The sequence below is a fragment of the Aythya marila genome (assembly GCF_965140915.1).
Source record: "Aythya marila genome assembly, chromosome: 21".
NCBI classification, from domain to species: Eukaryota; Metazoa; Chordata; class Aves; order Anseriformes; family Anatidae; genus Aythya; species Aythya marila.
The window spans coordinates 6,377,253-6,392,555 of NC_139062.1; the positions used below are offsets into that span (position 1 = coordinate 6,377,253).

General features: G+C 52.6%; 1 protein-coding gene across 1 annotated transcript in view; it reads left to right on the forward strand.

Moving 5' to 3' along the window:
• Nucleotides 1-15,303, forward strand: part of EPHA8 (EPH receptor A8) — a gene marked incomplete at its 3' end in the record, with an annotated part of 31,662 nt that overhangs the window by 6,798 nt on the left and 9,561 nt on the right. Inside the window, exons 2-6 of the mRNA XM_082776812.1 lie at nt 1,463-2,126; nt 12,742-12,897; nt 13,714-14,049; nt 14,680-14,804; nt 14,974-15,136. Of these exons, the coding sequence (XP_082632938.1) occupies nt 1,481-2,126; nt 12,742-12,897; nt 13,714-14,049; nt 14,680-14,804; nt 14,974-15,136 (1,426 nt within the window). The 5' untranslated portion in view covers nt 1,463-1,480. The remainder of the gene's footprint in view (nt 1-1,462; nt 2,127-12,741; nt 12,898-13,713; nt 14,050-14,679; nt 14,805-14,973; nt 15,137-15,303) is intronic.

Sequence of the window (15,303 nt, forward strand, 5' to 3'; positions counted from 1 at the left end):
GTAGCAAGGCTGTCATGGCAGATCCACATCCTCACCTGCTCTTGCACACACCAGGGTGAAGTCTTCAGGCTTACCCGCTCTGTGCTGAGGATCATGCTCCTTAGTTCTTAGCTGCTGCTGATTTTGCATCTGTCATGAGCCTCAGGTCACCACTTGCATGACAAAACACCATTTTTGCTACAAGCCCAGGGCTTTATTTTAATGTACTTGCACTGGTGCTTGAAAGATTTGTTTTCCTGATCTGTGCCCTGCTGCTGGAGCTTTGCTTGTTTCCCAGGGTCCAAAAATCTCTGCTCTTTTTTTCATTCTACTTCCTTCTTCTCCCATAAGAAGAATTGAGGGGTCCTGGACTGCTCCATGGGGTATGTGATGGGGTTGCCAGCTTGGGAGAGGGACATGGGCTGAACAGGTAGTGGGAAGCCCCCAGAGATTGGAAGGGCTGTGGGTCCTGGTGAGGGTTTGGTAGGGGTGGAGAGGAAGAACTGTGGGGCAAGAGCAAGCCCCTAGAAATGTCTGATAGCCCTCAACACCTAAGTTCAGGCATCTCCCTTGACTACAGAGCTCATCTGTATCCAAAATCTCAGTGCTTCTTTTCACGTCTTGTCAATCAAAACTGCTTAACATCCCTTCCTGGGTCACACAAATGTCCCTGTCCTCTCCTCACTCACCCAGTGACTCCCCAGGCCATCCTTCCATCACAGTCCTGCTTGCTGCAATCTGCTGTTCCCCAACATCTCCCCAGACTCTCCCTGCTGCTGCTGAATGTAACTCCAGAGTTGTCAAGTTGTAAGCCCCTGGGTTCCCAGAGCCTGCCCCGATCTGGCCTCTCAGCTGGTCTGAGCACTGTGGGCTTACCCTGAAGGCTCCTGCTGACCCTGCCTTGCCTGGTAGCAGCATTGCTCTGAGCCCATGGACCCCTGTTTCTTGTTGGAAGTCCTGTGTTTGCTGCATGTTTCTCCTTCACCCTTCAGCAGGCACCCCAACCCTCATTCTCCACCAGGAAACCTGTTCATTTCGCTTATTATGCATGGAGATCGCATATCAGAGGAGACCAAGGAGAGCACCACACAGGTACCTTTCTGCTCCTCCTGCAAGCATCGAGTTCCACACCAGGAAAGAGGACTTCAGGCATGGCCTGGAGGACTAGCAGCCCAGATGCCTTCACCAAAACCACATTACTCTCATTTTCTGCCATCAGATCACCCTTGTGCAAGCATTCCTTTCTGCAAACACAGGTGCAATTCACCCAGCTCTGTGTCAGCTTGGGCTCTACTGCCCAAGCTGGCACATTCATGGTCTGTTCATCCTCATTTTCCTTTGGCTTATGATGGCAACGATCTCGTACCCAGATGCATCAACAAGGGCAGAGGGAGTTTGTCAGGGTGGATGATGGCACAGACTCCTGCATGCCCCATGCCCACCAGGATTGTGTGGAATGACCTGTTTTCTCTCTGTCTCGCAGTGGGATTCGATCAATGAGATGGATGAGTTTTTCAGCCCTATCCACACCTACCAGGTCTGTAATGTCATGACCCCCAACCAGAACAACTGGCTACGGACCAACTGGGTTCAACGGGACGGTGCGCGGCGGGTCTATGCGGAGATTAAATTCACACTGCGGGACTGTAACAGCATGCCAGGTGTTCTGGGCACCTGCAAGGAGACTTTCAACCTCTACTACCTGGAGTCTGACCGTGACCTGGGCACCAGCACCCGGGAGAGCCAGTTTTTGAAGATTGACACCATTGCAGCTGATGAGAGCTTCACCAACGTAGACCTGGGTGTGAGGCGCCTGAAACTGAACACGGAGGTGCGGGGCGTGGGGCCCTTGAGCAAGAGGGGGTTCTACTTGGCCTTCCAGGACATAGGCGCTTGCATCGCCATCGTTTCAGTGCGGGTGTACTACAAGAAGTGCCCGGCGATGGTGAGGAATTTGGCGTCCTTCTCCGAGGCCGTGACTGGGGCAGACTCGTCCTCCTTGGTGGAAGTGCGAGGAGAGTGCGTAGGCCACTCGGAGGAGAGGGACACCCCCAAAATGTACTGCAGTGCAGAAGGAGAATGGTTGGTGCCCATTGGGAAGTGCGTGTGCAGTGCTGGCTACGAGGAGCAGCGGGATGCCTGCATGGGTGAGTCCCAAATCCTGCCAGCGGTGCCTGCAAGGAGAGGGGTGGCTGCGAGGAGCTCTTGGCTTCTTTGGGCAAAGGGCTGAGGGCAGAGGCCCGCTTATAAAAAATGCAAAGACAGCCTCCTTGGGGGCCAAGAGCTGCCCAAGCCTTCTCTGGCCTCCTTGGTGCTTATCTAAAGGGTTGTGGCAAGCTGCTGGGGAGCTCCTGTGAGCCTGGCAGTGACAGTTCTTGGTGCACAGGGCACGGCTTTGGGACAGGGGCTGGCTTTGGGATGGGGGCTGGCTTCGGGACAGGGGCTGCCCTGGCTGCAGGGAGGCATCTTCCCTACCAGAGGTCCCAGCCCTGTGCCCCCAGCAGCTGTGTGCCGAGACGAATCCTGGCACACTCCCACGAAGCACACTTCTGGCCTCTTCAAAGTGCACCATTGCTCACCTCCTTCTGGCAGGCAGTTTGGAAGAGAGGAAAGCAAAAAAAGAAAGGCACAAAACTGTGCAAAACAAGGTTATCGCGTCCATCCATCACCCCTCCCCAGGGCTGCCGCAGAGCCCTGCTGTCTGGGGGTGCGGGGAGCCTCCCCCCGGGGTCCTCCGTGCTGCAGGGCAGGCTGCAGGCTGCCGACTGTACAAACTGTGATAAGGACACGGGGTGACCACAGCAGCCGAGCACCGGGAGCTGCTGCTGGCAAGGGGCTGTGTGTGTACAGAGCTCGGCGCACGGGGCTCCCAGCGAGAGCCCTCCGCACGGCTTTGTTTGCTCTCGGTTTCTTCATCAGAGGTGTTTAGGGGAGCAGTGCTCTGCCTCTGTAAATAAGAGCGTGGGTCCTTTGTTTGAGTTTCGTGGAAGCGTTAAGCGAAGCGCTTGTCTTAGGGAGGCTTGATGCAAGGTTAGGACGTCCGACACTGGGCTGGAAGAGATCCAAGTGCTGCTGGGACCAGCGCTGGCTCTGGAGAGTCCCCAGCTATGTAGAGCGGTAAAGATGGGCAGAATAAATGCTTCTATCCAAAATTTCTCCTCTCTGTGACCACTGATTTGAAAGTCATCCCAAAACAGGTCTGATCAGAATATGTCTTCCTCTAGAGTGGGTGTGAAGAGTGCGTAGGACCAGGCATGTGCCAGCATGGAAAGGGCATTAGCATGAGCTGCCTGGATGGCAGGGTCCCAGCTCCACCACTGCAAGGAGCTGTGAGTTGGAATTTTGGTCCTGAAGGACCAAATGCCCCCACATGCTCCCCCTCCAGCAGTCCTATACAGCAACCTGCTCCAGGAGATCACCACTCAAAGCCTGGAGGCTGGGAGCAGAGGGAAGCCCCAGGGGCTGCACTGTGCTCGGTCTGCCTCGCTTTTCTGTGTTTCCCAGGACACGATTTTCTGTCTGCTGGAGAGCAGAGCTGTGGGAGAGCTCTTTCTCTGCCCTCCTGCCCTTTTCTGATGGCTGCCAGGCTTGTGGGATCACCCCTGATCCATTTCAGAGGGCCAGGGAGGAAGAGCGGTGCAACCTTCGGTGGTGGTGGATGCGGTGGGCACAAGCAGAGGCTGGTCCTTGTACAAAAAAATGCACTCAGACTCGTGCTGCTCAAGCAGCAATGCACCTGGGTGAAGCACGCCAGGCCTCGTGGAGTCAGAAACAGGACAAAAGTGTCTCTGGCCTTTCCCTGACCTCACCATCATCTCTTCTCCTGCTTTCCCTGTCCCATTTATCCTCAGCAGCTCCTGGCACAGGGAGTGTGATGGGCCAGCATCAGGTGAGCAGGGGCAGAACCTCCTTCCTAGCATCTCCTTTGCTGGGCGGCTCTGGAGCAAGAGTATCGATATATATTTACACATGATAGCAAACAGATGCAAATCTCTGATCCTAGCTTCTCATGCTTGATTGGGGCAGAGTTCATTTTTCATGGTGAAAAGTGCCTTTCTGGTATGATTTATAACCCAAGAGGATCTGGAGGAGTTGGAAATTAGCCGTTTTAATTGTCAGGCGAACAAAAGCAGGATTCCAGTGGCTGTCGTCCCCAGTAATTTTTCATTTTCCGTCACTGGGATGAGATGATATAAATCACTCCTTGTGGCCCTAATAATCTTTCTATAAATATCAAGGAAATTCATTTTTTGCTTGGGGGAAAAATTAAAGAGTAGATACTTTGCCTTTATGGTAGTGTTTAAAATGTGATTCCAAATTAATTTCCTTTTGCCTTTCACAGCCAGATGCCTTATTTGTCAAAGCTAAAGATGTTTGAACAGTGGAGGTTGCTCCCCCTCCTTTTTAACATTCATTTTTCTAAGGACCTGCCAGAGTGATGGAAGACAGCTCAGGAAACCAGATCATGGCCAGAGCTGTTCGCAGCCCTTTACAGGAGACAGAAGGCTGTGCCACAGAGCTGGGAAGGACGGGGTGAAGATGAGCGTGGTGGAGGATGCACAGGAATCAGCAAACTTCCCTGCCTCTCATCTCCTTTCTCTAGGTTGTCACCTTGGATTGCCCCTTTCTTTGCCCTGGTGTGTGGTGGCTGGGATCTCCGACCCTTTGTATTTACCCAGTTTCCAGCCCAGCCTTTCTTGGGCTTTGCCAGCTCCTCAGACACTTGGCTTCCAGTCCCATGGCATCTTCTGCCATGGCCACCCCAAGGATCAAACCCCTCCAAGTCTTCCTCCCACAGCACCACAGCCCTGCCACACACTTTCTTTCCCCCTCCGGTTTCAAAGCTCCAAAAGACTTTGTCCCTTCCACCCCTCGTTGTCCACAGGCAGCTCTTTCCTCCTTGAAATATCTCAGTTCACAGCAAGGCACGGCAGTGTCTCATACACACAGCAAACAGCAACTTCTGTACCTAGATAGCAGAATAAATAATAGCCTAAGTGAAAAGGGCCTGAGCTATTTACCAGGTAAGAAGACAATTAGAATAATTCACTGTATTTATCCACAGCTGCTGTACAGAGCAAACAGAGACACATCTCAATAAGGTCAGTGCAATCGGTGAAATGAAAAAAGGGAGCAAGCACTTTCACACTGGCTCTGCTACTCTGGGAGGGAAGAAACCCATCTCCTCAAAGTGCTGGGTGGCTGAGAGCCAGGACACATGCACCTCATCCTTTGGATGGATGGGGACGAGGAGAGGAACCCTCAAGAGTCCCAGAGGCAGGTGTGCATCTTTGTGGTATGACCACGGGTTTTGGAGCTGTTCAGACACTTTTATTTAAAATCCGGGTCCGGGCATCTTAGCCTCAGGGTGTCCTGATTGCTCTGACTCCTCGCCCTCTGTGGTGCTCAGGGCCTTCATCTGACTGCTGCCTTTGGCTGGGAAACACTAATGAGGGAGCAACAATTATCATCTGCTGCTCTGTCAGCCCATTTGTACACCAGGACTGCCAGAACTGAGCAGGAGCAGCTACTGAATGGGGCTCTGATCTTTGTGGCTGAATCAGTCTCTGGTCTTGGGGTAGACTTCATCCAGCTCTGCTTGAGCTGAAAAGATGCAGCCTGTGTGCTCCAGGCAAGGGGATGAGAGGGAGACTGTCACTGCTGGTTCTCTGACACCTCCAGTACCCCAACTGAAGAAGAGATAGGGATGCGAGAAGGGTAGTTGTCCCCTCGTGGACAAACCTCTCTGCTGCTGGGATCTTTTCTGCCTCTTGTAGCACATGTCCAGTGGAGATGGATCTAGAGAGTCTTGTTAACAATCTGGAAGCCACTTAATTGTTTCCAGTTGGTGGAATTCATGCTGACGAACCAATCAGCAAATTTAATGTACCTTAAACCTTTCTTGTGGGCAACTTTAATCGAGCAAGTAAAGCACCACAGCATTGCTAATTAAGAGGAGAAAATACCCAGCTTGGTGATTGTGTTCTCGTGAATACAGCTTTGTGTCCATGGACTTTTAGGAAGGAAGTCAGCAGGGAGGAGGCATCACCCTGCCCAGCACCCTGCCCAGAGGGGGAGCAGACTCCTTCTCCCTTTCTGACTCAGAGATACGCTGTGTGGCTGAGCCCCAGGCTTCTCTTTGCTTTCTCCAGCAGTGATTTTTTTTCCTGCCCATGTAAGAGCATCACACAGCAACCTCCAGCTCCTTCTGTCATGTCTTTGTGTGAAGCAGCCACCACAGGCTGCTCTGTTGGAAACAGAGCGCTGGTGTTGCTGGGCTGACTCCGAGCAAAACTCTGTTTTCCTGGCTCTGCACTGCATGAGGCCCCCAAAAGTGTGCGTGGGGGTCACGCGTGCCTCTGTCAGTCAGCAGAGATCAAACCTGGGATGTCAGGGTTCCTGTTATCAGGCGGTTTTGCACTGGACCACATACATACCATACACCATGGTGAGAGATAAATGCGTGTCAAAAACACCCTGTAACTGCAGCTCCAGACAAACATATTCAAATACGTTTCATGTTTTTTTGAAAGTCAGCGCGGATTTCAAGGAGACTTCCCCTGCAAGTCCCAGCCCAGGGATGCCAGCTCTGAGCTGCAGGCTCCGTGGCTGTGTTGCACCTCGCTGATGCCTGCTCAGTCTCCTGTGCCTGCTGGCAGATTATCAGGCTGTTGTACCTGGAGTTAGCTGCACCACTGCCCTGGGTGCCTACCTCAGGGGGCTTCTGCTGTGAGCGATCCAAAATACTCTTTTCAAGCAGGAGCAGTGGCGGTTTGAAGACATGCTATGAGAGTTATGCAAACATCCTTTCAGTGATGCCAGGCAGGAAAATCAAAGGAACTTAGTGATTCACAGCATTTGTATTGTTGGTTTGTAAGCCAGTCAGCTGCTTTGTTAAAAATACAGGCAGTGGCATATGGTAAGATTATCACCTTCTGTTTATCCCATGCAAAGACCCATCTATTTAATAAAGCAATAATATAATTTTTTTTAAAAGTAGCTTGTTTTCCAAACCACTTAAGTAAGGTAGGACTGTTTGGATTCCAGGTATCAGTTTTCATATGGGAACAGACTGCAAAGAAGTGTCAGAGCTACAAATTGCTTGCAAGATTTGGGCTGGACGTTAGGAAAAACTTCTTCCTCCGGTGGATTACGCCCTAGGACAGGTCACTGGAGAGGTGGCAGGATCTCCATCCTTGGTAATTTCCAAGATTAATATATAGAAAAAGCCAAGGCCACTCTGGTGTATTTTTGGGGATAATCCGAACACTCTCAGGTCACTCACCCAGGCACTTTTGGCCCCTTCCACAAGTGCTGATGGGTCCTTGTGTTCACACTTGTCTTGTACCAGGACTTCCAGTTTATATGCTCAGACCTGGCTGCTAATGACTTTGTTCAGACCCCAGATCCACTGGGCTGTGTGGCATGGCTAATTCAGCCCAGCAAGCACATTAAAGCAGGGTGTAGGACAAGGTGTGCTTAGCATCTCCTCCAGCACCTTTGCTCACTCCTCTAAAACTAAAGCAACTTACTGGGAAGACTGCCCAAAAACAGAAGCCTTTTTTTTTTCTTTTCTTTTTTTTTTTTTTTTTTCTTCTTCCCTGGAAGAATTGAGAAGGATGGAGATTATTGCAGAACTGCCCTTTACCCACAGACAGAATATAGGTTTTGTCCGGGGCTGAGAATTGTACAGTTTGCCACTTTTCCTCTGTTTGCTGTGCTTAGCTGCTGACACGGATGAAGGGTGAGAGTGATGCTAGGCTGGAGTTCAGGGTATTGATGGTAATGGAACAAATTTAATTTGTGCTTGGTTGGTCTCTGTAGTTCTTATAAAAAACACCAAAGAGCAGCTGGACTGTGATAGATGGGTCTGGCAGCACTGCAAAACCTTCACCAGGTTTGGAAAGAGTGGTTTTGGTTTGAACTCTTCTGCAGATCTTGTCCAGACTCAGGTCATCACCAGGTGTTTTTATTCTTGATTACCAACACACAGATGCCTGGAAAGCCACTGGGGAGTTTAGAAACCAACAATTTGCAGGAAAGCCTTCCTATTTGCACCAGTACTTAAACTGGAGATGGATCAATGCAGTAGGAGGCTGGGAACCTCAAATTCACTACCAGCTCTTGCAAGATGCTCTTGCTTCCCACAGAGCAGCAGGACCATGCCAAAAAAAAAGTTCTGCATTTGACTTGAGATCCAGATCCTACCCATGTCAACACTTCTTGTGTGATGCCTTCTTCCCCTTCCTGAAAACAAGATGCTACTGACACCACATCCCCGTGAAGGAGAAAGGGATCCAAAAAGCTGCTGGTGCTCAGCTGTGCGGGGGTGAGGGCTGTGCTGGCCCCGGGGTGCCACAAGCTGCTTTTCCCTTGCATCTGCTGGAGTGCTGGGCCTTTTTTAAACCTCAGCCTCCTGTATATATCTGTAGCCATATATATATATATGCTGAGAGGGCTTCCACCCTCCAAAACTGCAGGGTCTGGGATTAAGTTCTTGATGTTTTGTATGTCCTTTCTTCATTTATGCATCTTTACTCCCCAGAGACTTGCAGCAGGGATGCAGGGTTACCTTCAGTACCTTCATCTGCATTCGGCTCCACTCCTCCTGAACGGAGTTCTCTGGGTTTGTTTTTGGTCTGGTGAAAACTGCACTATTTTCAGAAACCTTAAGTAGTTCTGTCTAAAACCCTCCAACAAGACTGAGTTTTGTAAAGAGCTTTTTTTTTTTTTTTTTTTTTTTTTTCCAATTCTAGCATTGGGCCTCTTGCTTCCACCTTACCACTGCAAGCTGTAGCATTTCCCCAGATAAACCTCGTAAAAAAGTCTTCAGCTCCAAGATAAGCCAGGCTGTCTCACCTACGCGAGGCTGCACAGTGTCTGCACCAGGCAGCAGAGCAGCACTCCCAGCACGTTGGGATTTGGACATTTCCTGCACTTATTTCTTTATTTATTTGTAATGTGGAGAAGAAGAGCAGGGCAGAGGCAGCTGTGCCTTCAGCAGCACTGATTTCGAAGTCTTCAAGGGGGAAGTTTCCCCCCGTTTCTCTCTCCAAAACATTTTGGGGCGTAGAGCATGAAATTGTTTGAATTGTGGGGTAGGGGTAACATCACCTCTGGGGTGATGTGAGATGAGTTCAGGTGTGTGAAGTGGCACAGGGAGGGGTGCAGGGTTGCAAGCTGGGGGCAGTGAGGTAGACGCCTGTTTTTAAGAGATGGCTGTGAGTAATATGCCTCTGTTTCAGTGTCTGTGTCATTCAGGAGCCGAGATCACAAGCATCATGCTGAAACCGGAGTGAAAGGAGATGGGATTTTCTGTGTTAGCTTCTGCTGCAGCCTGGAGGGCTCTGGGACCGGTGCCTGTCTCTGCCTGTCACAGTGGCAATGACACCTTTATTTCCATCTTTATCTCTCCCCAGCAATGCCAAAGGATAAGATTAAATCAGTGAAACCTGGGCGCAGTGCATCTCAAGTAGTAAGACAGTTAACAAGACCTGCAGGCACAACCCAAAATGTGTTGGAGGTCCTTGTTGCATGCCTGGACACACCAGGGTCCTGCTTTCATGCCCTCTCCCAGGCTCCCAGAGCACTTCAGGCTGGGTTTCCTACAGTCCTGGGTGCCAGAATGGTGTGAAGCCCTGATTGTGCCCAGCTCAGTCTGGCCTCTGGGGATGGAGGGTGCCTTTCCAGGAGCCCTCGGTGTCCCACCAGGCACACACAGAGGGCTTGTCTGCAAAGACTGGCTCATTCCCTGCTAGTGTCTCCTCGACAGGTCCATCTATCATCTCCCCAGCCCTGCCAGTTTATCAGCAGATGTTGTCCTGTCCCCAGAGGATGGAGAGGGAGGGAAACAAACGGACCGAACCGCAGATGGCTGGCAGAGCCGTGCCCACACTTGCTGTTTCTGAGACAAGCCTGCTGCTCTGGAGGCTGTCAGCGAGCTGGGAAAAACGGGGAAGATGTGTTGTGCAGCAGGGGGATCGGTGTAAGCCCCGTGGCGTTAACTTCAGCAGGCTGGGATGGTGAGAGGGGACCCAACCGTGGGGCAGAGGGCTGGAGCTGTGCACCACCAAGCCCAGGTTCAGCGTTCCATGAGGAGAGGACGCTGGCTGTTTGCCTGTGATCCTCAGGCATGGGGAAAGGGCATTAACTTCATAAAATATATTAAAAAAAAAAAAAACACACAGAATTCCTCACCTTCTGCACAGCTCCTGGAAGGACACTTGTGACAGGTGGCAGAACTTGGTGGTGGTGAAGGCAGCAGGACGGCAGTTCTGCACCTCCCTGGTGGGTGGCTGCAGATGTCCGTGGGTGCAGCGTGCGCTGTAACCATGGAGCTCTGCAGATTTTAGACCTGATGTCTTTGGCTGACTTTTTCTTCCTGGCCATTTCTCTGTTGGTTTGCTCTTCTCAGAGCAAACCCAGGAGGGCCTGGTCTTCCATGTGCCATTGGCCTAGCAGGGGAGAGCTCAGTCCAGAGTAGGATAGGCTTGCCATCGGGTACAGTAGGGATTTAATTCTTCGTGCGTATTCCTGAGGTGAGCTCATAGCTTGTTCCAAACTGAGCCCTAGCACATGGGCACCAAGCTGGTGTCCCATCTCCCATGCCTGTGAAAGGTCTCACAAGTGTCTTGCTTCCATCCCCAGCAAGCACTGACACACACAGAGGTGTGTGACCCGTCTCTCTCCAGCCTTCCCGCGTGCTTGTGCTGTCCGGGTGCAGGGAGGTGGCTGCCAACAGCCCTGCACTGGTGCACAAATCCACCTGTAATTTGTCATTTAGGTTCATTTTCCTCCTGGGTGCATTTAAAATAATTGTGAATTATTGCTACAGGCAATTAATGTTTCTTTACAGCATTAAATGCTGAGTGATTACAATTGCTTGGTGCAAATCTGCTGTGCTTCACGTTCCCGTATTTCCTCCTGGCCTGCCTCTCCATACCTGATATATCATCATTTCTCTCTGCCTCTAATTAAATATTGGTGGGGGGAACCGCTTCAGTGTCTCTTGAATCAAGAGTCCCTGGCTACAGGTTGCCACCTGGGTAGAGATGATGGTGGTTTGCAGGGCAAGCTCACGCAGGGAGTTGAAGAAGACAAATCCTGGCATGAACACTGCTTGGACTGTGGGGCTATCCCTGTTCCCATTTGGTAGGCTGTGCTCATGCTGTGTTTTCATCCTTTCCCATGCAGAGGAAATGGAAACTTTTACTTCTTAGATATATATATTTTTTTAATTTTATTATTTTGCCAGCTGGCTACCTCTTGAATTGGTCCACAGCTGAGAAGAGAGTGTAACAGCCCCCATCTCTGCCTTACACCCCATCTCAGTGCCCAAAACCAAGAGGCTGCAGGCTCTTGAGGTGTAAGGGCAGAGAGTCCCTGGCTCTCTTGGTGCACAGCTGAGCACCAAGAGGAGCAGTCAGCAGCAGAGCCTGGCAAGCTGCCTGGCGTGTCCTTGGTGTGGCTGGCTGGGACAGCACAGCTCCTCTCCCAGCTCTGCCTCCCTCGTTTTCTGTCCTCCTCTGGTGCCTTTGAAAGCTTTTGGAAGAGAGTCCCTTCATGGGACATCTTGCCGAAATTGCTCCCTTGTCTTTGAAGCAGTGTTCAGTGCAAAAGTGCTTCAGAAGCTGAGGACGGAGTCTGAAGAGGGATCAAGAAGCAGCTAAGCTTGCATGTGTCTGGAGCGTTGTCTTCAGCTACCACTGCTGGAAGTAGCTCAGTTATAAGGAGGCTATTGCATTACTGTGCAGCATGGGATATGTGAAATATGTTGGCAGCAGTCATTCTAGGGAGATCCGTGGCAAGAAAAGGAAGGTTATTAATAAGAAGACAAATCAGCACCTAGGAGCAGAACAAATGGACAGCTCGGAGGGACCCAGACCACCAGGGGTGCTGGATTGCAGACAAAACACTTCTACATGCTTGGAAGGAAAAATTGAGGGTGTATGCAGAGCTGGCCACTGGGGGTAAGGACGGGAAAATGAAGGTATAACTACCTCAGTAGGGGAAAAGAGAAATGAAAAGGGCCTGAAATAATGCTTGAAACACTGGAACTGGTCCTGCAAATGTTTGATAAATATGGAGACTCAGACAGAGAAAGCCTGTTTGGAACTGAGATCTTCTGGAGAGGAGGGATCCTGCCACACCAGACAGACACCTGCCATGACACCTGTCACTGCTGAGCTAATCAGCTTTGCTAATGAGATAGGATACTTGCTTTGTACAGCAGCAAAGCAGGGACACGCAGGGGGCCATGTACCAGGTATGGAGATCTTCAGTCCTGAAATCACCCGCATGGATGTTCTTGGGCACCTAAACACACCCAGCATGTGTATGGAAAGCACCATGAAGTGAGGAATGTAGTTTGCCCCATAAATGATAGTGCTCAAAAGGGGTAACAGTGTGGGGTGGTGCAGAAACTGCAGCTGGGAGAGATCTGGGCAGCAGGCACAGCTGCAAGGAGAGCACACTGAGCTTCACAGGCACCTCACAAAAAACAGAGGCACCTGAGTCTGCCTGTGAAACAGTGGGGAACAGGTCCTGGGATGGCAGCACACAGCCTGGGGGGGGAGAGACCAAAGCAGATTTCACAGAGCCCAGTTTCCAGCTGGGTAGCTGGAGGGGGACTCACCTGGACATCAGGGAGAGGGGCTGGGATGGGGCAGAGAGTGGGGTTTGGTTCAATTCTGTGCTGCTGTGGGCTGCTTCTCATCCAGGCACGTCCCCCTGACCATCACCCCTTCCCTCCCTCCTCTGCAGCCTGCCAGCTGGGATTTTACAAGTCAGCCCCCGGGGACCAGCTGTGTGCCAAGTGCCCCTTGCACAGCCACTCGGAGAGCCGGGCAGCCCGCGTGTGCCGCTGCGACAGCAGCTTCTACCGGGCCGTGCAGGACCCCCCCTCGGCCGCCTGCACCCGTAAGTATATCCCCAGCTGCCGTGGCTCCTGAAGACACCTTGTCTTGTCTTCAGACACATCGTCGTGTCTTCACACACGTCTAATGCTCCCTGGCTGGCCCAGCACGCACCCTTGGCTCTGAGCAAGCTGCCCAAGGTGCTGCAGCAGCCTTTCAACCTGTGTTGCATGAGTTGAAACCCCCCCAGGCAGAGCTCCCTCACTGTCCTCTGGCTCGTCCTCATCCTGCAGGTCTCCAAATATCTCCAGCCAGAGTCTGCTCCCCTCCTGGGGCTGCATCCTGCACTGGAGCAGGGCGAGATCTGAGCTCTAGTGCACCAGCCTCTTGCTGGCTGCTTCCATTGACTCTGACCTGAGTTTCCCTAGGGTCCCAAGCTGTCCCCCCAAGACTGCTGATCTCCCTTGCAGTTCACCCTTCCCTTTAGAAAAGCAGTTCCTGCTCTCCACCCCCAGCCCATGGACACCTTTGTTCTTCCCCACAAGGCTTCCCCCCTCCCCATTGCTCCCTGCTCACCCCAGAACACCCCCTGGGCTCTCCTCTGCCTGGCACTTGGCATCCTGACCCACAGCACCTCGCTTCCCGGCCTGCCCCTACACAGCAACTCACCCTGAGACCTGTGTCTTTGCTGTCTTCTCCTTGGAGCACTTCCCCCTCTGGGCAGCTCTGTCCTCTTGGCATCACCCCCAGGAACCACAGAACACGCTGACAAATACCTGAAACTTCTCCATCCACCCCATTTCCCCCGGGACCCTGCTCTGCCAACCCCAACGTGCTTCAGCGTCCCCCCGCTCTGCCCGAACCTCTGCTTCCCTTCCAGGTCCCCCCTCGGCTCCTGTCAACCTGGTCTCCAGCGTGAACGGCACCTCGGTGACGCTGGAGTGGGGGCCGCCGCTGGACAAGGGTGGGCGCAGCGACATCACCTACAACGTGCTGTGCCGGCGCTGCGGGGGGGACGTGGGGCAGTGCGAGGCCTGCGGCAGCGGCACCCGCTTCGTGCCCCAGCAGATGAGCCTGGCGCAGGGCGCGCTGACCGTCACCAACCTCCTGGCGCACACCAACTACTCCTTCTGGGTGGAGGCCGTCAACGGAGTGTCGGACCTCAGCCTGGAGGCCAGGAGGGCTGCGGTCGCCAACATCACGACAAACCAGGCAGGTAGGAGGAGCAGACATCCCCCGGAGAACGCTTGGTCGTTGACAGGAACGCAAAGTGGAGCAGGGATCTCTCAGGTTGTCCCCGCAGCCTTCTGTCCTCTCCCAAAGGGCCCAGCAGCAGGTCCTGCTCTGCTCTCAGCTCACACCAGTGCCAGCCCCCGGCAGGTGACAACAACCTTAGTGGGGAAGAGCCTCTCTCGTGCACATTTCACCTTTGCAAATCCCTTCCTGAGAAATGCTCTTTCACCAGGAAATCCTGCACAACAATCCAGCCCAGCTGGAACCTTGCTTCAGAGTCCCCTGGGCATCACCACAGAGCAGAGCGCAGCTAAGCCCCTCTTATGCACTGTGGGAGAGGGGACAGGGCAGGGACAGACCCCTCTTGTTAACCCTCTGGGTTGGAAACCAGCCCTCTGCACCTTCCCATGATGCTGAGCCCCCCTCTAGGGAAGAGATTGGGGCAAATGAAGCAAACACAAGCACATACCCAAGCCCGTTCTCCCATCCTTCACAGCACTCAGCTCTGCATGGCTTTAATTAAAGCAGAAATGTGTCTTAAACCATTTCTAGGGACATGCACGGGGCTCTGGCTCCCTGCTGCCATGCCCATGCCCTGTCTTTGTGTCCCCAGCCCCGTCCCAGGTGGTCGCGGTCCGCCACGAGAGCGCAGGCCAGAACAGCGTCACCCTGCTGTGGCAAGAGCCTGACCAGCCCAACGGCATCATCCTGGAGTACGAGATCAAGTACTACGAGAAGGTAAAGCCACGTTTGTGCCTGCACATCAGCCCTGCTGGGGCAGATTTAGGCTGGGTGCAGTTTTTTCCTGTTGCTATCATGCAGCTGTGAACAAAGAGCTGTTTTCAAAGATTTTGTTCCTTTCCTACGGATACGCTGTGCTGAGATTCTTGGTGTCGCTTCTCCACAGGACAAGGAAATGCAGAGCTACTCGACCCTAAAATCCAAGGGCACCACTGCCACCATCTCGGGGCTCAAGCCCGCCACCCGCTACATTTTCCAGGTCCGGGCTCGCACCTCTGCTGGCTGCGGGAGGTTCAGCCAGACCGTGGAGGTGGAAACAGGGAAACCAGGTGAGTGTGTGCAGCTGTCTTGCTGGAGGTAGCCCTCCAGAGATGTGTTCATATGTTAGAAAGAGGAGGAAGAACATACAGGGCAGAGAGGATCTGGGGAGATCCTGAGGGTCCAGACTCTTCTCCCTGCTGGCTTGCTGCATCACTGTGGCTACCCCAGACCTGTG